A 27,399-nucleotide genomic window follows, 5' to 3' on the forward strand; every position below is an offset into this window, starting at 1 on the left:
CATTTTGAGTCCAGAGAGGCTCAGGGGGACATTTTATTTGTTCAGGGCCTGGAAGGCTCCAACGTTGGCTGCAGTTCATGGAGAGCCCGAGAGGCTCAGGGGGCTTTTCCTGTCTTACGAGCCCAGAGAGGCTCAAGTGCCAGACCTTTGTTTTGAGAGCCCTGAGAGGCTCTCCCTTTGCATATTTATTCCTCAGAGCCTGCGAGGCTCCCACGATGCCCAGTTGCCCAGCACTTTGTGGGCAGCTGCCACGTTTAGGTTTTGGCGCAGTGGCGCACCCTGGACTTTGATGTAAGTTCTGGCTAATGTGATTCTGGCGCATTTATGATTGATGTGCTAATGTGATTTATGCGAAGTGTTCTTTGCTGCACCTCTGAATGTGTTGTAGATGCATCATGTGCCTTGTTCCTTGCACCGCTGAATGTGTTGTTGATACATCATGTGCCTTGTTTCTCTTGCACCTCTGAATGTGTTTTTATGCGTCATGTGCTTTGTCCTTTTACACCGCTGAATGTATTGTGATGCATCATGTGTTTCCTTTCTTACACCCCTACAGGTATTGTAATACTTAGGTGGTTGTTTTCTCCCTAGTGCAGGTGGTACTAGCGAGGCCCAGGTCCCTAGTGTAATCTCCTAAGATAGTGAGGGTTGCATAGGTGGTGCTCACCTGGTACCAGTAGTGACTGGTTGTATGTTATCTTTGTGCTACAGTTTTACATCCTAAGTGCTATTTTTAAAAGTGTTACTTCTAAAAGTGCTGATTCCTGACAGTGGTCCAGGTGGCCCTGTCTTGTAAATATCCCCTGTAAATTCTGCCCGTGCCCCTGGCACAATGTAAAGTGTGTGTTTTATCTAATGTGTTTTGGTGTAATACAAAGGCTATTTTTATATATAACCTTGTGTGGAGTTTCCTTTGTGGTGGGCCTTGGGTGTTGTTGCTGGGGTGCGTGCGCAAATACTTAACTCATATCGCCTCCAAGTTTAGCCTTGCTGCTCGCGCCACGTTACCTAGAGGGCGAGTAGGGGTTATCTTGGCGTGTAACTCCCTTGCCCTGACCTTAGGAATGGTGATCCCTGACTGACCTCGACGCGAGTCTTGGCCAGCCAGGGTCCCGTTTCTAACAGGCTCCATTTCGATTCATAAAACAAACACTTTAATAGGAGGGTCCAAGGGCGAAAGTAACGACTCACATTAGGTACATGCCCCAAAACAGTCTCTCAATACACAAAAGAGTACCTAAAGGTCGAAAATACCACTCAACTGTAGATACAGCCACAACACCATACAGACAACACAGTGGGAACTAACAGTGTGAACTAAGTGTGATGATAGTTGAGTTAAAACTCAAGGGCATAGGGAAAAATTCCCATCAGAAACCACACTGTACCGCCCTCTTTTGCATCATTTGGGTACACCTTGCCCAGGAGACTTAACAAAACAAAACAAACGGCTAGTTGTTATCTTAGCCGTATTCAAATGTGCATAAAGTATACTTATAAAGGGAGGTAGTGTAAAAGTTTACAGTATTGGTGTGGCTAATGAAAAAGCAGTGTGAAAGTAAGTGAAAAAGTGAAAGGTGCAATACTTAAAATTGGATAGGCTAGGTGGATGTTAATGATTTATTGGTATCCCCCAGACTTCCAACTCTAAAAACTCAGTGCAAACACAGATTTAACAAAATATCCGTGATCAGTAGTGGTCAACATGTTTCAGCATATCAACAAACATTTTTCATGCCTTCTTCAGGACCCGTTGTAACATAACTACTGTTTTTTGTGTGAAAGATAAAAAGTCATATCACCTGAGATATCCAGGTTGTTAGTACAACCACATACTGTTGTCGCACCACGTCAGAGACACGACATCCACAGGAGCGGATATATAAAACACATGACAAAACATTGTGTCAGTTACATCAAGATGTTCTCAAAATAATGTAATACATCTCAATGACTACCAGTGTATAGAAATCACATTCATTTGAATTTGCATTGGTTATAAACCACTCACCCATTTGTTGTGGTTGTTGCGCTTCACCCCACCTGGCTACAGCTCAGGTTTAGAGGAGCACCGCTCTAAATTGAAAAGGGAAAGAGTAAAAACGAAAATCACATTCATGGCTTCTTGTGTCTAATAGTAATTATCTGCTTGGAAACTGTATGGCTATGTTGTTTCAATAAAGGTAAAAAGAATATGGATTTGTGATGTTATTCTAAATCCACATTATCAGAGGACCGTTATCTTTAAAAATAGCCAAAATGGAACAGCTTTTTTGATGAGGCGGTGTATATATTTCTGACGCCAAAATCGAAAGCCATCAAACTTTAATATGAGCCCCCGTATCTGATAAATCCTATCGACATATAGTCGAGCATTAGACATTCCCCAATTTCGTCTCTCTATGATTATGTCGATATTATCTCTTTGCAGGTACGCCGATCATAAGCATGCCTGAACACTGCGTAGCGTAATGTCATATGAGCCCTGTATGCAGCATATGCGTGTTGATTTATGCTGGAGGTAAGACACTCTCTGTAGCATAAAAGGGTGAAGGGGTCCTACTCACCTGTCCGTCAGTGTCTCCCGGCAGTCTTCCGAACTGTCTGGGGGGGCACTGAACGGCAAACGAGTGCCATATTTAACCCGGAAGTGTACCGCGCTAGTAGCGTCGGTCACGTGACTCTCGGGTAGGCGGGAGTTGTAGTCCATATTCTCCCGTATCCGTAGTTTTTACAATGGCAATGATTGGAACAATTATTATTTCTATTGTGTGATAATCACACAGAGATAAGATGTGCGGAAGGAAACAGAGAGTCGTATTTCAATTTATACTCGATCAACGCTCACCTTTAATAGTGTTCCTAGTGCTAGCTCGATATTTTGGGTGCCATGATTGTAGTTTTTTAGCTTACTGTAGTTTTTCGGGATATATATGAGCACTGTGATTGGGAACTTCAGCTGTTTTTTATGTGTGTATAAAAAACGATCCTTGCTACCATCAGAGTGGGTCTGCTGCTTGTTGACATCTCATGAATCACCTTTAATAGTGTTCCTAGTGCTAGCTCGATATTTTGGGTGCCATGATTGTAGTTTTTTAGCTTACTGTAGTTTTTCAGGATATATATGAGCACTGTGATTGGGAACTTCAGCTGTTTTTTATGTGTGTATAAAAAACGATCCTTGCTACCATCAGAGTGGGTCTGCTGCTTGTTGACATCTCATGAATCACAGTGTGTTATATATGGATTCATTTTGTGAATGATAAACATATGTGCTGCTATAGGATAACTTTGAGATATTTATCATAGGGCAATGAATACAGACTAGAAAATCATGGCAAAGTGTTCAGATCAGTCATGATGGTCTTGAAGATGTTTCAGAGAGACATCCACGGTATTGGCTCATTCAGCCCATCCTTATCGCTGTTGAGCTTGCAGACCCACTTCTGTTCAATTTTGAACAGAAAGCGGCCTATATCTGGGCATGAGTCAGGGATTCGAGGCTGTTCAAGCACAGTCCAATGAAAATCGTTTGGGCCATGTCCCACTTCCAGAAAGTGTGCAGTCAGGCGGGTGGCTTGTTTATGACAGCGAACCGTGCCCTTGTGTTCCTGTATTCTGGTCCGTATCTTTCTCGTCGTCATGCCAACATACTTCTTCTGACATGGACAGGTTATCAAATAGATTAGATTTACGCTTTCTGTTCAAAATTGAACAGAAGTGGGTCTACAAGCTCAACAGCAATAAGGATGGGCTGAATGAGCCAATACCGTGGATGTCTCTCTGAAACATCTTCAAGACCATCATGACTGATCTGAACACTTCGCCATGATTTTCTAGTCTGTATTCATTGCCCTATGATAAATATCTCAAAGTTATCCTATAGCAGCACATATGTTTATCATTCACAAAATGAATCCATATATAACACACTGTGATTCATGAGATGTCAACAAGCAGCAGACCCACTCTGATGGTAGCAAGGATCGTTTTTTATACACGCATAAAAAACAGCTGAAGTTCCCAATCACAGCGCTCATATATATCCCGAAAAACTACAGTAAGCTAAAAAACTACAATCATGGCACCCAAAATATCGAGCTAGCACTAGGAACACTATTAAAGGTGAGCGTTGATCGAGTATAAATTGAAATACGACTCTCTGTTTCCTTCCGCACATCTTATCTCTGTGTGATTATCACACAATAGAAATAATAATTGTTCCGATCATTGCCATTGTAAAAACTACGGATACGGGAGAATATGGACTACAACTCCCGCCTAACCCGAGAGTCACGTGACCGACGCTACTAGCGCGGTACACTTCCGGGTTAAATATGGCACTCGTTTGCCGTTCGGTGCCCCCCCGGACAGTTCGGAAGACTGCCGGGAGACACCGACGGACAGGTGAGTGGGACCCCTTCACCCTTTTATGCTACAGAGAGTGTCTTACCTCCAGCATAAATCAACACGCATATGCTGCATACAGGGCTCATATGATATTACGCTACGCAGTGTTCAGGCATGCTTATGATCGGCGTACCTGCAAAGAGATAATATCGACATAATCATAGAGAGACGAAATTGGGGAATGTCTAATGCTCGACTATATGTCGATAGGATTTATCAGATACGGGGGCTCATATTAAAGTTTGATGGCTTTCGATTTTGGCGTCAGAAATATATACACCGCCTCATCAAAAAAGCTGTTCCATTTTGGCTATTTTTAAAGATAACGGTCCTCTGATAATGTGGATTTAGAATAACATCACAAATCCATATTCTTTTTACCTTTATTGAAACAACATAGCCATACAGTTTCCAAGCAGATAATTACTATTAGACACAAGAATCCATGAATGTGATTTTCGTTTTTACTCCTTCGCTTTTCAATTTAGAGCGGTGCTCTTCTAAACCTGAGCTGTAGCCAGGTGGGGTGAAGCGCAACAACCACAACAAATGGGTGAGTGGTTTATAACCAATGCAAATGCAAATGAATGTGATTTCTATACACTGGTAGTCATTGAGATGTATTACATTATTTTGAGAACATCTTGATGTAACTGACACAATGTTTTGTCATGTGTTTTATATATCCGCTCCTGTGGATGTCGTGTCTCTGATGTGGTGCGACAACAGTATGTGGTTGTACTAACAACCTGGATATCTCAGGTGATATGACTTTTTATCTTTCACACAAAAAGCAGTAGTTATGTTACAACGGGTCCTGAAGAAGGCATGAAAAATGTTCGTTGATATGCTGAAACATGTTGACCACTACTGATCACGGATATTTTGTTAAATCTGTGTTTGCACTGAGTTTTTAGAGTTGGAAGTCTGGGGGATACCAATAAATCATTAACATCCACCTAGCCTATCCAATTTTAAGTATTGCACCTTTCACTTTTTTCACTTACTTTCACACTGCTTTTTCATTAGCCACACCAATACTGTAAACTTTTACACTACCTCCCTTTATAAGTGTACTTTATGCACATTTGAATACGGCTAAGATAACAACTAGCCGTTTGTTTTGTTTTGTTATGTCTCCTGGGCAAGGAGTACCCAAATGATGCAAAAGAGGGCGGTACAGTGTGGTTTCTGATGGGAATTTTTCCCTATGCCCTTGAGTTTTAACTCAAGTATCATCACAATTAGTTCACACTGTTAGTTCCCACTGTGTTGTCTGTATGGTGTTGGGGCTGTATCTACAGTTGAGTGGTATTTTCGACCTTTAGGTACTCCATTTCGATTCGCCTGAAATTGCACTTTGGTCATGTTCTACTGTGACAATTATTTTTCTTTGCACCTTTTCTCTTTAAAACTTCAAAAATTCATATATCTGGTTCCCCTCATTGTGTTTTTGTTGTTTTGGTCTTATTTTACTCATAATTCTTTATTTTAAAATTGGGTGTGGAGTTTTATTGTGTTTTGTATGACTTTCTCTACTGTTTATGCACTCCTTAAATACTTTACATATTGCCTATGATTTAGGCCTGACTGCTTTGTGTCACACTATTTAATTTGTGGGACATCTAGCAGGCGGTGGACTTACCCTTTGAGGTGGACCCTTCTACATCCCAAATATTAACCCACTTTCCTACATTGGTGTTCAGCGGTGGGCTCGGCACTTATGATTTTTTAGTGCTACACAGTGTTACAACTATTTAAAAATGTCCTCTACTGATTTTATAGAAAAAACATTTTTTTTTACTTTTAATTCCACTTTAGGTGTTGAATTGGGACATGTTTAATATTTTTCTAAAGCTCGTTTTCTGGCTACTGTTTGGTGCTTTTTTCCTCGGTGAACATGGAGGTTAATTGAATAATCCGGGATGACCTTACTGTGGGAGAGAAGAAGACCACATGTAAGGAGAAGGAGCTGAAGCTGTGCCACAAGTCCATGAAAGCTGACTACATGAAAGCCTACAGGCCTCAGAAGAGGCCCACTATGTACAGATCACTCCAGAGGAGAATAAAGGAGAGAATGAAAATGCTCCAAAAGAAGTGGAGGCAACATGAAAACACCATTGCACGTTCCAATGCTGGGAGCAGTGTGAGCTCCCCCTGGAGTGTGAGCTCTTCTGAGATGGCACTTCGCCAGCTGGGGTTTAAGGATAAGAAGGCACAGAGAGACCATACTGCCGTACTGGAGAAGGCTGGCCTTTGAAAAGGAAAATCTTGCCAAGAACCTTGAGAAAGAGGTGCTGGCTTTGGCCCTGGAAGAAAAGAGGCTAGCACTGGAGAGGCAAAAACTGAGCTTGCAAAAGGCTGGTTCAGGACCTGTACGTTTTGAAGAAGACGGCAACAAGGGTGAGGTATACGCAAGGGCTTCTCACAGCGCTCATTTATCAAAAGATGTGGCTCTTCGCTTTGTTGTGGAGGACAACATTAACAAGTGGTTCCAGGAAACTACAATTGCACAAAGTAGAGCAAAAGCACCGGGGAGCTCTGTTTTGGGGACTGGTGCCTGTGGGAGGGAGGCATTCCATCCTAGATATGGCTGTGAATGTAGCATACTCCAACAGACACATGATGGGAGCTTTAGTGTGCTTTAGTTCGTAAGTTTGGTCTGAAACCTGAGCAGTATAGGAAGACATTCCAGGCCCTTCGCAAAAGAACCACAAGAGACAACAGTGATACTGTCACCTCACTGAAGCACTGGCTGGCTGGTTGAAGGGTAGTAATGGGAGTTCTTATGATGGGCTACATGATTTCTTTATCTGACAGCAAATCCTGAGTAATTGTCCTTTAGAGTTGGACCAGCATCTGGTGAAGACTAAGCTGTCTGACCCCAGGAAGCTTGGTAAAGCAGTTGATGAGTGGGTAAGCACTTGGCTGTCTAAGAAGTTCCAAGGGTGACTCCAAGAAGGAGGAGTCCAAAGGTGGGGGAAGAAAAGTCTGAGAAGGGAAGGGAGTTTTGCCAGCTTGAAGATGTGGAGTAGGGAAACAAACCCCAAGACCCCTCAAAGTCTGTCCTCAAACCAATGCACTGCATGCTGCAGCTGAGCCACCAGATAATAAAGATACATGCAAGGTCATTCAAGCCCCTCCCCTTCCTCCTGGGGTGCTTGAGAGTCGCCAGGCTAATCTCTTCTCCCCTAAGGCCCATGATAGCTCAACAGTCAGTGTATTCATGCCCTCTAGAGATCTCAAATAAGGCCCCCTGAAAAACATACAAAAAACGCAGCAAAATGATCCTTTAACGAAGGCCCTCTTGCCCATCAAGGACTGCAGGAGAGTGTTCCAAAACCGCACTCAGGGTCTTAGCCCCTCCAGCACCCTACCGATATTCAAAGCCCCAAATATCGCATCTTCACAAGCTAGTCTGATCCTGGCATATAAGTCACCAGTTACCTCCCAAGAGAGCCCCAGCCGAGGCAGATCCTGCACCCGGCACCCTGCTAACTCCCTCAAAAGGAACAATTTCAGTTTGATACAAATTTCATTTAGCCCAGACACTTACCCAAATTTGGACAGGACAGCCAACATAATGAGGGCTGGGTTCTTTGGCTGCTGCAGATATTCCAAGCAGCAGCAGTTTCTTCATGAGGGTGGGGGAGTATCGCCCCCATCCGCTGCGAGCCGCGCTAGGTGTTAAAAATAAAATTGCAATGAAATGATTTCATTGCCATTTTATTTTTCACCACGGCATGCCAGAGCCTTCATCTGCCCCCTAGCCGGAGAAATGGGGGCATGGCCTCTGCTGACATCTACACTTTGAAGCTCTCCACCTAGCTGTCTTAGACAGCTCGGTGGAGAGCAAGCACACGCTTCCAGGGCCTGAATGAGTGTTCAGCCAACCTGCTCCATCCAATCCTGGTACTTCTCTCATGCTGGTTAACAGCATGAGATCACCATCTTGATTGGTTGGGGGATCAGAGACAGACTGCAGAAGAACACCAAGGAGGATACCCAGCCCATGGGTAAGCGCCATTTAACTTTATTTCATCTATATTAAATGTGTAATGTATGTAGTTTAGTTGTTGTTTAGGCTTTATGTTAGGCTTTTGGAGAGAGGGGCTTGTTTAATGTTGTTGTTTGGGAAGTGGTGGGGGACTTTGCTCAAAGGATACCAAAGGCCCCTGATACCAAGGCATCTTCAGCATATAAGGAGCACACTGATTGGTCTACCCTTAATGGGAATGGGATACCTCATCCCCGAAGCACAGTGCACAACCGACTTGCCAGGGGCTCCATTGCCAGTGCATAAAGCAGGGGCGCCAATGGGCAGCCCTATCTGGTTTCCCTATACAAACAGAAGCACCATGACACCGTCCCTCCCACTTGCACCTGTGCCAACGTGGACCTGTATAACAACTGCAGGCATTTTATATGGCACTCCTCTATGCCCACTTTCTGTAGGACCTGCCTCAGAAAGTCACATGACAATGGTTCATTGTCTTTGTCAGCAAGCTGCTCAACATTTGAAACATACCTCTCAAAATCATAAAATCTGTTTTCAAAGCCCTGGGTTCTGCAGATTCATTTGTTTGTCATAGTCAACAATGTTTCCTGCCAAAGGTCTGTTTGCTGTTGAGCAACTGGCTAAATGTCCCTTTAGGAGGCTCTTCTATGAATCTGTATGGCTGAAAATGTGTGACCTCCATTCACTTCCCCATATACACCGGACTCTCCTCTTGAGGATACTGCCAATGTATGAAAGATACTTATAGTCTGATTTTAGCCTCACCACTTCTGGGTTCGGGCCATGGTCAGACCACTGCAAAGGCTTTCCTTTCTATTGCACTCCACCTTTGTTCCCTGGGAAGTAACCCCTGCTAATGAAGGCTACAGGTATTTCCACCCCCTCTTCATTTCCAAAGAGCTGCAAAGTACAATGCGATGTCCTTGCGTTGAAATGTGTTGCAAAGCGGCGTTTCCGATGAGCTGCCTTAGATGAGGCGATGTCCATGCGTGGAGATGCATTGCGCAGCGGGCGTTCCAATGGGCTGCTGTGGGCTATATGAAATCCTTGCATTGGGGAAGTCCGCACAGCGGAGGGGATGCTTCGGTACCAAGGGAGATGCGTTCAACAGCAGAGGCAATGTGCTGGTCCCGAAGATGATGCACTGCACCGCTGAGGAGGCGCATCGGTTCTGCTGAATCCGCAGTTGGGTTGGCAGAGCACCTTCAGACCCACTTCCAAGAATCCAAGGCTTGGGTGGCAACACTTGGGAGGCAGGACTCTCAGGTGGCAGAGTCCAGGTGCTGGGTTCAAGGTTGCAGGAAGTCTCTTCTGTCCCTGAGGATTCTGGTCGGGCCAGCCAACTAGCCCATGGAGTTACTCTGGGGTCTTGGGTTTAGACATGCAGATACAGTTCTACTCAGCCAAGCAAAAGGGCAGCAGGTCAGCACAGCAGGGCAACAGGTCAGCACCCCAGGGCATTCACAGCAGTGCAGCAGGTCAAACCAACATGGCAGCACAGCAGGGCAGCAAGTCATCACAGAAGGGCAGTAGGCCATCACAGCAGGGCATTAAGACAGCACAGCATGGCAGCACAGCAGGGCTGCAGGTCAGCACAAGAAGGCAGTAGAGCAGCAGATCAGCACAGGCCGAGCAGCAGGTCATTACAGCAGGTCAGTACTGCAGGTCAGCAGGGCAGCGATTCAGCACAGCATGGCAACAGTCCTTTTGGGCAGCAGTTCAGCAGAGTGGCAGTCCTTTAATCAGCTCAGTAGTCCTTCTTCTGGGCAGGGTCCACAGTTCCAGAAGGGCACTCAAGTTTTGGTCTAAGGGTCCAATGTTTACACCTGAGGCTGTATTACACATAGTGCCCCGGGGGGCGCAACAGACATTTGCGCCCGCTTTGCACGTCCCCTGGACACTTTGGTATTACAGAAGGAGCCGCAGACGCTTGTGCACCCCCTTCTGGAATACCAATAGCGCTGGCGCACAAAAAGTGCCAGCACTATTTTCAGAGGGCTTTCCCTCATTTGCATGCAAACTTTATTTTGCCAGATCAAAACGGCCGTTTAAAATTGCACAGACAGGCTGACATATGTTTAAAGGGCTACTTTAGTGGGTGGCATTGTAAGTGTTGAAGGCCCACTAGTAGCGTTTTACATGTAGTACCACTTTACAAGGGACTTACAAGTAAATGAAACAAGCCATTGGGGGTAAGTCAATTCTACCAAGTTTAAAAGAGTGAGCGCAAGCACTTTAGCCCCGGTTAGCAGTGGTAAAGTGCGCTGAGTGCTAAAGCTGGCAAAAACGAAGTCAGCAAAACTTGAGGGTTGAAAGCAAAAAGTAAGAAAAGAGATACGCAAAGTATTCCAGGTTCAACGGCCTGGCGGCAAGGGCATTGCTTCTTTATTCTGCAGTCCCACTGCAACACATCCGAGATTGCCACCTGAACAACCAGCCTCCACACAGGCTGCCACTCTCAGAAGAATATTGCTTTTATGTGTGCTGCTCGGAAAGACTGAAATAGAAAGTAAAGAAAAATGAAAAAGTCAATCATCTGCATGCTTCTCTTTACCTTTTTATATAATAGCTGGCAGCCCAGATTTCTCTTCATGCGCAATTGTGGCAGGGATTCGGTTCTTTTAAGGATCCCCAGCACTTCCCTCTGTTTTTCAACATTTTTCTAACTGAAAATCCTCAGACATTTCTTACATTCCCTTTCACATGCAACATTTATTTGGCAAGGATTGTGCATGTCACTTTTTCTTGAGAAGAGGTTCTCAAATACAGGTTGCAAGTAATTGCATCAATTAAAGGTCCGATAAACCCTGAGGTAGGGAAATCATGCCTGGTCTGCTGCTCACTATGAACTTTGGAGGTAGATATCTACCGTTCTGACCGTAGAAATTTATACAGAACGTCCCACAGAAGACATAGGGTCTGATTGCGAGGTGGTCGGTATATACTGAACAGTGCGTACTACCGCTGTAATCAACTTCAGTTCCAAAGCTAGTGTGCCAGTGTTTGCTTTCAGTTCAGCTTTCATTTAATTGTTTTAGTTACTTTTGTGACGACTCATTATTTTGTATTACTTTTACATTTATATAACTATTACATAGGTTACATTTGTTTGAAAAAGTATCTGAGGCTTGCCAAGGCCAGACCTGTTGGATTTGCCAATGTTTCTTGGTATCTATGTACTCACAAATAAATATGCTTTTTTCTATATGTCTCAAACAACTAGACCACCAATATTTATTAATTCACATGTCTTTCAAAAATGCTTGGCTTTGAGCTTTTCCAGGCTGCTAGAAAAATACTGCTGAGCACATGGTCCCACCAGTTTACAAAATGTCAGAAATAATTACTTTGTTCTTACTGCATTGACAACATCGTTAGCTACACACATGCTAGGACAAGTAGGCATATGCTGTCTGTGGACACCATAGAAAGTTAAAAGTGAAGCTTAGTTTGGTATCACCTCTGTTCCCCAATAGGAAAGTATTTTATATTTGGTTAATCAGTCCCATGCCACAGCCACCTTGTGCTATATTCTCATATGGAGACCTAGGGCATGTGAAGTTTCATAGCAGAGCAGAGAGCAATGAGTGCCATCGTGCGTATGGTTCATCTGGATCACCCTTCCTTCCTCTTTACTTATCCAATTTTGGCTGTTTAGGCATTTAAACCTGTTGTTCACAGCAGCATAATTCAGAGCTGCCCACTACAGTGCCGTGTGCATTGGCTTCGGTGACCACTGGCCACGTCCACAAGCATACCAATGCAGGAAGGAAGAGGTGTGGTGGGATGAGACATATTTTAGATGGCGAGCGCTGTCAATATAATTGTCGGAAGGTGCTTTGCCCATCTTGGGTTACGGTGGCCACTGAAGCTCCAAGAACACAGGGGTACATTGTGGTTGTACAGGACATATTACACAGTTGGATGCCTGAAGTTTCATTTGAGTGGTGGACTGCATCTTCTCCAGTGTTGGTATAGAGAGTTTGCTCAACAGTCTTCACCTCCCCTGCTGACATAGGTGGAAGGAAGGGGCTGAACTGCTGAACATTAGTAGATCGAAGGATCTGCTGGCGTGATCTTGGATAATCTAGTTTCAGCTGTAGTGGGTGGATGCACCTGTGATGGATTTGAAGGCAAGGCCCAGGATCTTCTGTTTGTTGCTGGCATGGCCCATGAACCAATAGCATTAGTACCTGCTGGCTATTTTATAGTTTGAGAATAGATGATGAAGAAATTTAAGATCTAGTTCCTGGTCATGTAGTGTCCCAATCGTGGAGAATGACAAATGAAGATACACTGTCCATCTGCAAACAATGGAAATGCAGATGGACATTTGCATTGAAATGCAACACATAAACACTGTAAAAAACGTCCTTTGTTCATCTAATTTAAAAAAATATATATTTGTTTGTGTTTCAGGGGAATCTGTAAAAGAGATTATAAATCCTCCCAAAACCTATCGTGAAATAAATGAGGAAGCTCAGGCTGGACACGAACTCTACATCATTACACATAATGATTACAGTGCAGGTAGGTCTCTCAAATGAGTTTAAGACATTTTAAAACAATGTACAGGAAAAAATGCATTTCTTTTGGTCACAGAGAAATGTAATTCGCGTTTTAGGTATGTATGTGCCTGTTGGTGGCTTGTTTTTTCAAAGATCTTAGGGGCTGATTATGATGGTGGAAGGCCCGCCACTGCCAGCCGTGAGGTGGCGAGCCCTCCGCCATTGAACATGGATTCACCGCCCGCCAGATTAGGATGGCAGGCGGATCCAGACCTCAACCGTGGCGGGCGCAATGACCGCCGGCCACAGAACCGCCACAGGCAATCGTTCTGATTGCCTGGCAGAGCGGTCTGCATCCATAAAATAGTGGTGGTGCCTAGCAGGCACAGTCCGCCAAATTACGACGCTGGCTTCAGCCAGCCTTTCCATGGTGGCGAAACTGCCATGGAAAGGCTGGCGGGGAATGGTTTGGGGGCCCGTTTCGGGCTCCCCTTGTGTTGGGGGGAGGTGTTGCTGCACTGGGGACTGCACTACGTGGCAGGCACCGTGTGGTGCCTGCCACGTAGTGCAGTAAAATGCACCCCATGCATTTTTAACATTGCGCCGGGTGCTGCAGTCGGCAACACCTGCCCCAATTTTAAATTGCAAGATGCGACCGCCATGGTGGCGGTTGCATCCTAATTTGGAGTGCGGGACTGCCGCATGCATGGCGGGTGGTCCCGATCCCCACTATGATGGCGGGCGGACTCGAGTCCGCCCGCCATCGTAATCGGCCCCTCAGTATTAAAATCTTACTGAACATATTTTAAAAAGTGTGTAGTGAATCATAAGACGTTTACTTTTAGAAATTTGGAGAGAAAGAAGAAGTGCTGGAGAACCAACAGCATTCTGTTTTTCTTATTTTAAATGTCCTTTTTTTCCTTCCTTGGTTTCCACTTTGCTCAGTTGCATATCAAAGCTTCTATATCTAGTTCACCCTGGGTCTGAAGGCCGGCATGGAAATGATGGTGGTTTTTCAGTCTCATGGGAGGGTACTGATGGTGTGCCCTCATTGCCACTGTGCAAATTTGCCAAAAGCATTTCCCTCGAAATAGATTGACATTGGTTGATTTTCCACCAAAAAGCCTGTATACTGTACGTGCTCTTTCCTTGGGGGTTATAACCACTCTGGTGGAGCGATCGCTGCCATCTTGGCTGGTCGCCTAAACTATGGGGGATTCTCAGCGATTGCTTTGGTAAACATTGTAAATCTGCCAACGCAGTACAGGCATAATTCACCAAAAAGTCACTCTGGGCGTCAGTTTGATGGCATAAACCTTAGCTCCAGTATATGGTATTAACGTGAGTCTTGCGTTTGCCTTCCCTCTTGTCACCACGTTTCCTTTTCTGCCCCTTCTTCCCTTCCCCTTTCCACTCCATTTCATTACGTCCAGGGAACAAGTCCTAAACAAGCATTTACAATGCAATGGTCTCTGCATTATTAAAGGTAGAGCTATTGGCATTGCTCATTACATTTTTTTTTAAACATAAATAAATGGTATTGTCATTTACAATGGCAATAGGTGAGCATTAAAGAGTAGTAGAGAGTATTCGCGGACACAGAGCCACACACACAGACACACAGACAGAGCCGCGCACACACACACACAGACAGAGCCACACACACACACACACACAGACAGAGCCATGCACACACACACAGACAGAGCCGTCCGGGAATACTCTCTACTACTGTCTAATGCTCACCTATTGCCATTGTAAATGACAATACCATTTATTTATGTTTAAAAAAAAAAAAGAAATGAAAACAAATGTCATGAACAATGCCAATAGCTCTACCTTTAATAATGCCGAGACCATTGCATTGTAAATGCTTGTTTTATTTATCCATCAAAAAGGCCTCTGTTCTAGTGCAAGCCACTGACAGGGGGTGGGGGGATGTCTGTGGCCTTTGATGTGTACAGCCCACCCTTCCCCTCTTCTTATGTGTGTCATTACCAGATAAGGACCACCGGACCATCCAGTCTGCCACTCTTCCAGCCCACGGCCCCAGGATCAAATGGTGCGGCCATCGCCGATCCCTGAGATTTTCCAGCACCCCCGATAACTACTCATCCATAACTATGCCACCCGAAACCCTCCTTTTGAATAAGCGTGGAGCTGAGGCTTACCCGGTATCTGAGGCCGGCACTTTTAATAAACGGTGACATTCTGACCTGCTGGCAAACACTGAAGCTTTGGGTCCTCATTACACCCTACTATCCATGTTCATGTTAACCACATCTCTCTGAACTTAGATCAGTCGCGGAACAGCAATGGGTGCAGCTATCAATGGTGCAACAGGTGCAGTTGCACCAGGGCACAGGAGTGGGAGAAGCCTTCCGGACCCCAAATATGTCTGTCGGCTACTAGCCCCCTACTTGGGGTGGGACCCATTCACCTAGCTTGTGTTACGGCCAAGAACATCCTTGCCCCGCCACTAGGAACAGCAAAAGATTTTGTTTACTCACATATTCCTGATTCTTTTTTCAGTACCAACAGCCACTATTGCGTCCCTTCCGGAATTAGAAATGGAGAAAAACGTGGGACAAATATCAAAAAAGTGCTCTTTTTTTCTCCCTGTCTGATTTTCCTAGTTACACAAGCCCCTATACCCGTGGCAACCTTAATCTGGGCCTTTTATTTTACACAAGAATCAAGGCACAGGCAGACGCTTTGGGCACACATGATAGACGTGCCGTGACGCCGACCCCTGCAGTCCTTGCGGTGCCTCCATTTAACCTAAAGTCTTTGAATACATAAGTTACAGCAGTGTCAGGGGCTATTCGGCACATTCTGAGTGGGGCCCCTTCACCTTGCCTTACGCCGCAGTGGGCAACATACAGCCTAGGGAGCTGGCATACAGGACATATACAAAGACAGCTGTGGATACTAAGGATATTAAATCAACCCATAACTACAAGAACCACAATGCCTGGTGCGACACGCCCTGAGGGGTGGGACTACCGACCTTGAAAAACGCATACCGGGGAGCGCACCCGGCGCGCTACGGGAGTGCGCGAGCAGAAAGCTGATTGGCTGTCGACATTCTAAACAGTCCGGAGAGTCCGCCATCTTGTGTCTCAGTAGAATCGACGCAACAAGGAATTGAACCTTTAAATAAAGTGTCTACGATTGTGTAGAATCACTTTTTTTTTTTTCAAAACCATTTTTATTATGAGTTGTATGTATAGGCACTTATAAAGCGCACTACTTACCCGTAGGGTCCCAAGGCGCTTCGACCGCTGCGAAACCCTTCCTGGCTTCCCTGAGAGATGGTCCCTTAATGGGTATCTCCAGGGTGAGACCAGGCATCCCCGGCGGTCTGGTGGGGCCGTTAGTGAAGATGAGGCAAGCTAATGCCCAGAGTTGCCGAGTGTGATCGCTGATCAGAGTGGGCACCGAGGCGAGAGAATTATCAAGTCCGCTGACCCTGGTCCAGAAATCTGCCGCGCCGGGAATCGAACCCTGGTCCCGGGCCGTCCTCTGCTCTCGGGTCTGCCGCCTCTAACCAGTGAGCCACACTACTTCAAGCAAGTTTCAGTACAGCCCTCCACAGTCAGGAGGAGACTGTCAACGACAGATATGAAAAGACACAGCATTGACACAGCATTGAACCCAGCGTTATAGAATGAGATATTACGAACTACCCCTGCCCACCCAACCCCAAGAACATCAACCAACCCCTCTCGCAGCTACCCACCCCTTATCCCACCCTAACCCGGTGCACGTGATCACAGTTCAGCAACATGAGATGGCATACAAAGGTGGAGCCGGCCAGCAGCCTAGGGTGCGGGATCCACATCCAGCGGCAGTGCATCATCAACGTCCATGGGGGGGGGGTCGAGGGACAGGCCCCTGTAGTCCGCCCACCGTTTCCAAATTTTGTAATGTTTGCGGGGACACCCCCGGGCTTCGAAAACAGGCTGCTCCAGACCCATGAGGAAGTCCAGGCCTGCCTTCCAGGCACCGAGTGGGGGGGCGCCCTCGCTCTTCCAGGCCTGCGCCAGATCTCTCTTCGCCACCACAAGCCCCAGCAACAACAGATGGCGTTTGTAAATGTTGCCCCCAACGTTTTCTAGAACATGAAGAAGGCCCAACCTAGGGGTACGAGGCAGGTCCCACCCCAACACCTCGGACAAGCAGTCCCAAACCCCCGCCCAGAATCGAGTCAGTCTCTCACAGGACCACACAGTATGAAAAAGCGTGCCCCTTTCGGAACCACATCTCAGGCACTCCGGAGTTGCAATAAGGCCCGCCCGCCATAGACGGTCTCTAGTGTAATAACCTCGGTGGAGGTATTTGAACTGGATGAAGCGGAGGCGGATAGCTATAGCAGCACCACGGGGAGATTCAAGGGCCTCGCGCCAGTCGTCTTCATCCATGGGACCATCATCATTCTCCCATGAGGCCTTCAGTGTCGAGAGCGAAGGGGAGCAGTGTGTGACCAGAGAACGGTATATCTGAGAGACCTTCTTGTCACCCAGGTCTCCCATAAAAAGTTTTGCCTCGATGGGACTAAAGTCAGGGAGTTGCTCCAAGCCCACCAGGCTAGGAGTAAGAGCGTGACGAAATTGGAGGTAATGGAAGAACTGGGACCTGGGCATGCTAAATTCAGAACTGAGGTCCTGAAAGGACTTAAGGGTAGTACCAGAGAGGACATGGCCGAGGGATGAGATCCCGATCGCGTCCCAGCCGCCGAACCCGGACAAAGACGCCAACGCCGGTAGCAGGCCATTACGCCACAACGGAGTCTCAGCCGTCAGCCTACCCCACCAACCCATACGGTGCAGGGCCCGCCGCCAGACCGCGAAAACCACCTGGGTAACCCGTGGAAGCAGTCGCCTCCGCCTGGCCGAATACAGCAAGGTGTGGAGGGAGGCGCCACCCATCAGAGAGTGCTCCAGGGCATAGGCCGGATCACTACGGTCCCCATACCACCACTCGTTAAGCACAAGGAGATGGGAGGCCTGATAGTAAGACAAAATATCCGCGGTCGCCAAGCCGCCGCAGTATGTAGAGAGGAAGCATGTGCGTAGCGCCACCCTGGAAGCACCCCCAGCCCACAGAAACCGGCCCAGCGCAGAGTCAACACTACGGAACCACTGCGGGTCAATCTGAAAGGGGTGATTCTGTAGTTGGTAGAGGAGACGGGGCAAGGCCACCATCTTAAAGATGGCCGACCGGCCGTAGATGTTAAGAGGCATACGCGTCCATGTCTTGACGTCCATCTGGACCCGATCCCACACTGGCTGGACGTTCCGGTCCCACGCCACTGTGGGCGAAGCAGAGAGGAAAACACCCAGGTACTTCACACCCTCCACAGCTACCTGAAGGGATGCAGCCCAAGGACAGTCCACCGCGCCACCCCCCAGCACCCATAGGGTCGACTTGCGCGGGTTAAGAAAGAGCCCCGACGCCCGACCAAACCCTTGCATCAGTTCTAGGACACGAGGGCCCGTACGCTGCAGGTCGGTCATGAAGAACAGCACATCATCCGCATATAGAGCTATGCGGTCCGAATGATCCGCACCCCACACGAAGCCACCATAGAGCACATCATGGCTTACCCTGGCGGCCAGCGGCTCCATGGCCAGCGCGAAGAGGTAAGGGGAGAGCGGACACCCTTGACGCGTGCCCCTGGTCACCGGGAACCGAGCCGAAGCCGCCCCCGAGATACGCACCGAGGCAGTGACCTCGGTATAAAGCAGCCTGACATAGGAGATGAAGACCGGGCCGAGGTTCAGCAGCGGTAACAGGGTAAAAAGAAAGGTCCAGCTGACCGAATCAAAGGCACTGTCGATATCGGCCAACAGTAGCCCCGCCTGATCCTCCGAAGACCCGATCGCTTCTATCGCAGCCTGCGCCCGCCGAATATTGTGCCTCGTTGCCCGGCGCGGCATAAAACCTGCCTGATCTGGGTGAACAAGGGCTGAGATGTGTGGAAGCAGGCGGTTCGCGAGCGCCTTGGCCAGGAGCTTGGCCTCGAAGTTAATAAGAGATATGGGGGCGATAAGACTCATGGCGATCAGGGGGCCTACCCGGCTTCTGGAACACCACGATTTCGGCATGGCGCCAATCCGGTGGGAGGCGGCCATGTTCTCGCGCCTGCTCCAGGGCCCGCAAGTAATGCGGCCCGAGCTGCAGATGGAATTTCTTATAGAATTCGCTGGGGAATCCGCTCGGCCCCGGCGCCTTGCCCACATTCAGTTGACCCAGCGCATCACCCAGCTCCTCAGCCGTCAGGGGAAGGTCCAGGGCATCGCGCACCTCATCGGACACAGCAGATGGGGGAACCGATGTGAGATAATCCGCGATATCGGCAGGGGAGAGAGTCTCCCGGGAGGCATATTGACGCCCATAATAGTGTGCAAAGCTCGTCGCAAGAGTTGCCGGGTCCGTGATCGCCACTCCTGCGCCATCAACAAGTCCCGGCAGTGTAAGAGGCTGCAAATTCTGTTGGCAAAGCCTATGGAGCATAGTGCAAGACTTGTCGCCCCACTGGTACACCCGGCTACGGGTGGCCAACCACGCCTAGCGAGCCTCGTCTAATAAGACCGAGGAGTAAGACTGCTGCGCCTGCAGGAGCAGCCGCAGCGCGACATCATCAGCTGCCTCACTGTGGCGAGCCTCAAGTTCTTCTACCCGCGCTGCAGCAGCAACAATGCTATCCAGCCGAGTCCGGCAAGCAGATGCACACCAAGCAATATCTATTCCCCGCCGAGTGGGCTTCATGGCCTCCCAGACGGTCACCGCGTCCATCCCCCCGGTAAGGTTGTCCTGCCAATAGTGGGCGATCGCGCCACGAAGATGCTGGGAGTAATCAGGGCGCTGCAGGTGCCACATGGACATCCGCCATCTGAAAGGTTGGCGTGCTTTGCACAAATCAATTTGGACTGCCACAGGGGAATGATCAGATAGCCCGCGAGGCCGAATCGCCGCCCCCTTCACTCTATCAAGGAAGGCCCTCGGAACAAACACACAATCCAGGCGCGAAAGGGAGCCATGGACAGCCGAAACATAGGTGTACTCTCGCCGCTCCGCATGCAAGTGTCTCCACACATCCACCCAACCCAGACCATCAATCATAGCCCCCAACCGTGTAGGGGAGGACACAGGCGCCACCCCGGGCCTCCTCTGCCGGTCCAAAGCCACGTCCACTACATCGTTCCAGTCACCACCAATCACAGCCAAGGAGTGGGGGAGTTCAGTCCACAAGGCAAACAAGCGTTCAGCTAAGGCCCATTGCAGAGGGGGGGGGGCATACACACAGCCAAACACCACAGGCTCCGTACCAACCTTCCCTTGAACAAATACAAAGCGTCCCTGGGGGTCGAGCCATTGACGCTCGTGAGTGTACGCCACCGTCTATGAATAAGAATGGCCACCCCCCTGGAGCCCCTAGTAAACCCGGCATGGAACACTTGATGAAAGCCAAAGCGCTGCAGACTCAGGGCCTTTGTACCTAGCATGTGTGTTTCTTGAAGAAGGAGCACATCCGCCAGGTCCCTCTTAGCCCAGCGAAGCACCGCCCCCCGTTTAATCTTGTCCAAAAGTCCCCGGACATTCCAGCTAAGAACACGCATGGATGCGCCAGAAGGCGCTAAGTGAGGGACATCAGCCATTATCACAATGCACCCAGCCCCACAATCCCCGGCTCCCGGCCCAGGCCCCAGACCCCACAGTTGCAAAATTCACGAAGACCACGTGCACCCCAGAAAACAGGACCCCAAAACCCACAACCCCCGAAAAGCAGACCCCCCACCTAACCACCCAACAGCCCAAGACCCCCCTCCCCCACCCCAATACCTCAAGAAACAATGAAGTATCTGTCGCGGCATATGGTACTTCAGGCCCAAAACATAGCGCCGAAAGTCAGACATGCCAAAGGATCCCAAACAACCCCCTACCACCAACCAAGCACACTCCCAAAACCACCCCCCAGACCCAACAGGAGGAGGCAGCCCTTAGAACATGCCCCAGCCCCCCCCCCACCCCCCCCAGCATAAGGCACAATCAAAAAACAGTGCATGAGAAAGAGCATCAGTTCACATGAGTCCCAAATAAAAGCCAAAGAGCCAGGTAATACTGCACCAAGTTATGTCTGTACCGCCGACTGGCAGACGGTCGCCGCAGCGGACGGCCACAGAAGAATAGCAAGGAGCAAAAAGTCGGTGAACAGTAGTCAGGGCCCCCTGCCAGAGTGATCCGTCTCCGGCTGTGTGTCCCCCAAGAGGGGGTCTCGGGACAAGGACCTCCGCCTCGAGCGAGACTTGCGATGCCGCTTCCCATTGTTCGGTCGGTCGCTCCGTTCCTGAGAAGAACTGCGTGAGGAACCGGAGTGCAGCCCTGGCTGGACATGTGGTCGAAGCCTGACTGTCTCGTCAGTCCAGGCGAAGACGGCCTCCGGGGAATCGAAAAAGTGGGTCTTCGAGTTGAAGATCACGCGGAGGCGGGCCAGGTAGAGCAGCGAGTATTGGATCTTCAGGCCCCGTAGCTTGGCCTTGGCCGCCAGAAAGGAATGTCTCTGCTGCTGGACCAGCTTGGTATAGTCTGGGAAAATCATAATTTTACAGTTATCAAACAGCAGGGTATCTTTGAGCCGGTCCTCCCGGAGGATGACGTCCCTATCATGGTAGTTGAGGATCCGAGCAATGATCGGGCGAGGTCGCTCCCCAGCCGGCGGCTTTTGTGTCAAGGCGCGGTGGGCGCGTTCCACCACGAAGCAGCGTGACAGGGTGTCCGGGGGTAGCCAGCTCTCCAGCCATCGGGATAGGAAAATATCCATAGGCCCCTTCTCGCAGTCCTCCGGAAAGCCGACAAAACGCAGATTGTTCCGCCGTGCCCGTCCTTCAGCATCCTCCACACGGAGCGCCAGGCCCCGCTGCGTCTGCTCCAGGTCGACAACTCTCTTTTTCAGGGCGCCGACGTCGCCCTCCACCGTCGTGACCCTGGTCTCTGCCTCTGTGATGCGAGCGACCGCATTGCGAAGGTCCTGGCGCAGCAGCATCACATCGGCACCCACCGCGCCAATCTTCGCATCCAGCATATCACAAGACTGCGTGATGGCCGTCAGCAGCGCTGCATTGTCCGGGCCAGCAGTTTGACCCCCTCCGGCTGCCCCGGCACCACCCCCGGGGCCGGTGAACTTGTCGATGGGCCCCGTCGTGGCGGCAGTATGACCACCCCTGCCTCTTGTCATGGCCGCCGCCGGGGTAGCCCGGTGATATGTACCTGCTACTGGGCCACCCCGTGCGAATGGTCAGCGAGCAGGGTCCAGGGCGTCCGCAGCACACCAATCCCTCGGGACCCGCTCGCCCCCAGCCCGTCAGGACACAGGCCAGAACCACGGGAAAGGCACTCCATCAAGGCGTGGATATCACAAGGCAGGGGTCCAGGGCGGAACCGCCGGATCGGCGCCTCCAGTCCGTCCGCCTCAGTCAGCGCAACAGATCCCTCGAGTCCGTTAGGGTAGGCCGACCAGGATGAACTTCGGGTCCGCACAGTCGATTCGTCGGGACACCACTCCGCAGGATGCGGCCAACAGGCCCTCCGTCCCACAGCTTCGGCGACTCCGCCCCAGCCTAGCGGGCCAAGACGTACGACCCCCAGCCGGCGTCCAGGGTCATCCGGCGGGCGGGACAAAAATCGAGGTCCCGGCTCACCACGCGGCAAGTAGGCCCAGCAGGCACGGTCTCCAACGGCCGCGTCAGCGGAGGTCCGAAGCTCCAACAACCACACCACCGTGTTCCGCCGGACTCCAGCAAATTCCTGCACCAGTAGAGACGAGGGAAGAGGGTTTAGGGCAAGGATAAATTAGCGGATAAGGATCGGGCCGGCAGGAGCTCTACAGAGCCGCGTCCGCCATCTTCGCCCTCGAAGCCACGCCCCCCTGTAGAATCACTTTTAATAATAAAATTATTTTTCTTTGGTCTTTTTCCTTTTCATATATCCATTTAGAAACCACTGTGCCTTGAGAGAACTCATGTTTTGTGTATTGTTAGTTTGGTTTTTATTGATACACTTGGGACACACTGCACTTTTATATACTGTTTATGTTTTTGTTTATGTATGCAATGTACTGTATGACATATTTCAACAAAATTTATACTATGAAGTAAAAAATGAGAGAAATATACACAATTGTACGTACATTTCTTTTTGCCATCCTTGTCAATCCTCAGTATTAATGTTTATCGCCATTGAGCTATATATTTAATTCATATCATTTTGATTACACCACTGGAACCATTGTTTTTGATATAATTGTTGGCCCTGGTTCCTTTGTGAGTAGGGTTTCCCTTGTTTTCGTTGAAGTCAGTAGAATCGAGACACAAGAGGTGAAAATATAAAGGGGGAAATGATTAAAAGGGGGCAGGGTACACACCCCCTGACCCCATAGGTTTTCTGAGGGGGGCCTAGAAGGACCCAGAAGGGTAAAAAACCTTATTTTTGTTTTTGCAATTTTCGCGGGGTAAGCGCTGGGTGCGTTCCCATGTACGCTCACCGGTACGCGCACCCTGAGCTCACAACTTCACTCACTCCTTTACAATATATAAAGAATATAGCTCTTTTTGGAGAAGTGGAGGTAGTTCTAAAAAGAACTGGTTTTCTTCTTTGTTTTTAGTTTTATTTTATTTTTTTACTTTTTCCGAACGTTTTTAATTTTTTTTTTGTTTTTTTCTCAGAACAAAAAAAAAACTAGGGAATGCCAAACTGCTCAACAGGAGCAAAAAAAAAGGGGAAAAATTAGGGCTAGGGAGGGCAGCGATGTTCTTCTCTTTTTCAAACAATTAGTCGGATACTCTGTTCTCCATAACAAAGCAGTTCGTCACACTGCTTACACCTAATGGTAATGTTATTAAAAACAGGCTGAATATTTGGTATCAGCTCGACTGCTCTTCATCTCCCCGATGATGTTGCTCCTCCGGTGGAAGTCGAGGCGCCATCTCCAGGTGCATTCCGTGCCAGGTCCCTGACACTCACCCGGGCATAGTTTTGGGGGTGCCTTCTTTGGACATGCCTGATCATTGTGGAGTTCCCAAAGCTGTATTTTTTCCTGGGGTCACCAAGAGACAGAATAGTGTTGCAGATCTTACATTCCACTTTAGGAGCATTCACCTTCTTCTCCCCAGCTGGAATGCTAAAAAACTTCCAGATGAAGTGCTGTTTCACTTTTGGCTGAGGAGGTTCTTCCTGGAGAAAGTCATCAGAGTCATCACTGCTGCTTAGTGGTCTTGCAGCCATTCTTTGCAAACAGTTGAAGAGAAGAAAGGAATAGGTCTTGACTCTCCGAAGTGAAAGAGGTAGTGAAGGAAATGGGTGGGGTTTTCATTAGTTGTAAAAAAAACTGTTAACAACCAATGAAAGTGTTATTTTAAGGTCACATGACTTGACCCGCTTACGCTACGCGCTCTGGAGCGCTTTCGCGGGCGCTTATGCGGCACGTACGTAGGCGCTTCCGGGGGTGCTTACGCGGCACGTACGTAGGCGCTTCCGGGGGCGCTTATGCGGCGCGCCTGAATGACAGTTAGATTTTCGGAAATGCGTTTAATGGTGAAATTCGGTTATTAAAACTGAAAATGTGTACTTTATGAGTATGCCACTGAATGTCTTGCATTATTATTTACTTTAAATACATAATTATATATTTTTTCGCACGCAGCAATAGCGCTCTCGCTACGTGTACGGGTGCGTTTACCGGTGCATGCACCAGAGCGCTCCGAGGTAAAATAGTTAAAAAAAAAAAACTGGAAAAATACATTGAAAAATTTATTTTAGAAAAAAATAAAAAATTATAATTTTATAAAAAATATAATTAATAGTTATAAAAAAGAACTATTAAAAAAATTAATAATTCACTTTAAAAATCGTAGGTTACAAACTCGTTATAGTAAGGATTTAGCTTTTAAAAAACCTTTGAAATTCACTGAAAAAACCATAGGTTTAACACTCGTTATAGTTAGGAATTAGCATTTAAAAAACCTTTGAAATTCCCTGAAAAAAACATAGGTTTAACACTCGTTATAGTTAGGAATTAGCATTTAAAAAACCTTTGAAATTCACTGAAAAAAACCATAGGTTTAACACCAGTTATAGTTAGCTGGACATTTTACTCATACAAAACCATTGAAATTCCCACGTTATAGTTAGTTGGACTCACTATAACTTGCGCGCCCGCAATCCACTGCTGATGATGTCACATATTACATCATTCATGACATGGTCATTGACATCACTGATGGCATCACTGATGACATCTCAAATGACATCACTGATTACATCACTGATGACATCTTAAATGACATCACTGATGACATCACTGATGACTTCATTCATGTGATAATACGATGAACCTCCTCACACTCTAATCTAACTTTTGATATATCCAGTGTTAAATACAGACTACCATTCCAGAAACCATTGACACACCAATACCAGTTACTACATACGCACTCACTGATTCCTAAGTCTACACACACATCCACTCATTCACCCATACAGTTACTCATACATACAGTCACTCATCAATACAACACTATTGTATGCACTCATACATCTATAGAGATACTCACACACTGCCACTCATCCATGGAGTTACTCACACACATAGTCAGGCATGCAAAGAATCAATCACACTCCCATTTCCTCACCTATACAGTTATACAGACATAACCTTACTTATTCAAACATATACTAACACATATTTACTCTCTTTTACAATCACTGATACAAGTACACATTGATCTATACAGTCACTTACACAATCACAGGCTCTCATGTATAGTCATTAATATATGCCAACTCTCACATGCACTGTGTTTACATATGTACTTACTTGGACATGTAGCACTGAGATATCCATTCACTCACCAATACATTCATGCACACAGTCAACCGCCCATATAGCTGTTTCCACATGCACTCTTGAACCCATACACCAAGTGAATCAACTGCTCACACATCTATGCACAGAGTCACAGACCTCCCAGCCACCCCCACACACACTCACCCTCATATACAAATACTTGGGCAACCAATCAATAACCCATATAGCCACTCATATAGCTACTGATCAACACATGCAGCAGCTTACACAACAACAGACATAATGATGCACACATTCAGAGAGTTTAGTCACTAACCTATGCTTTCAGTAAGACACATTTAATCACTCACTCATACAGTCAGTCACGCACCTACTGAATCCTTCATCTACACACTCATACATACACTCATTCTTCAATATGTAAAACATATTTTAACTTTACAGAAACACACACTCACTGGATGATGTGATCAGTGATGTCATCAGTGTTGTCATCAGTGATGTCATCAGTGATGTCATCAGTGATGTCACTGACCATGTCATGAATGATGTAATATGTGACATCATCATCAGTGGATTGCGGGCGTGCAAGTTATAGTGAGTCCAACTAACTATATTGTGGGAATTTCAATGGTTTTGCATGAGTAAAATGTCCAGCTAACTATAACTATTGTTTTTTCAGTGAATATATATATATATATATATATATATATATATATATATATATATATATATATATATATATATATCAAAAACAATAACCTTTCAGGCACAGAGTGCTGCATAAATTATTTAGAAAAGAAGCAGATAACTCTGGGTAGTTTCCAAGTTTAGGTGGAGAGAGCAGCTCCTGTATAGGGCACCCTACAACACCAGCAACCTCAAATGTCTACTTTTCTATCAAAAGTTTTTAAGCATAGGATTAGCACAGTGCCAGCCATGCCAAGCTGTAAAATGACCAAAGCCTTTTACCCCTCCAGTCCTTCGAAGATTGGGAGGAAGTAGAGCGAGGAGGTTGCATGGTCTATTCCTCAGACACAGCTAACCTTTATTCCAGAGCCGTGCCTGTCCTGGTGGGGAAGGTATCAGGACAGGCAGCTGGGTTTTGGAGTCCTTTCCGTATCGTAAAATCTGCTTCCACCCAGTGGTGTATGGGAAGGAAATTTCCAGTAAGTGCTGGGGCCTGATCATAATCCATAATGTGAGTACGGTGTCTACTGCTTGGATCCAGCTGATCCTCTGCACAGTGTATGTTCCCTGCATGACATGTACATCGCACGAGAAGTTTATTGATTGCTTTTATGACAGTTCAGAATTAAAAGTGGGTCCCAGAGGAGGCGGGCTATCCAATTTACAAAAGATGAATCTCGTAGACATGTCGCTTCACTTCTGAACAAGCGGCCCTGCAGGAGTTGGGTGCTCATGCAAGATATCTTGGGAATAATGAAATGACCCACAGCAGTTCCACGAATCATGGCGAGGGTTAGCGACTGGAGACTGATGTCTGCGTCCTATTGATGCCCCGTCCAGCCTGTTAGCCTGGGATCTAACTAGGTCAATGTTGTAACAACTTTAAAAGGCTCCTGCGGTTGATG

The 27,399-nt window shown here is 47.5% G+C and overlaps 1 protein-coding gene across 2 annotated transcripts in view; it reads left to right on the top strand.

Moving 5' to 3' along the window:
- The window catches only part of EFHB (EF-hand domain family member B), a 231,308-nt gene that overhangs the window by 52,087 nt on the left and 151,822 nt on the right, over positions 1-27,399 (top strand). For both annotated transcript variants that reach the window (XM_086942169.1, XM_086942170.1), the window contains one exon: positions 12,848-12,958. In XM_086942169.1, coding sequence (XP_086798295.1) covers positions 12,848-12,958 — 111 coding nt within the window. The remainder of the gene's footprint in view (positions 1-12,847; positions 12,959-27,399) is intronic.

This window comes from Lissotriton vulgaris, chromosome 10 (assembly GCF_964263255.1).
Source record: "Lissotriton vulgaris chromosome 10, aLisVul1.2, whole genome shotgun sequence".
Classification (NCBI taxonomy): Eukaryota; Metazoa; Chordata; class Amphibia; order Caudata; family Salamandridae; genus Lissotriton; species Lissotriton vulgaris.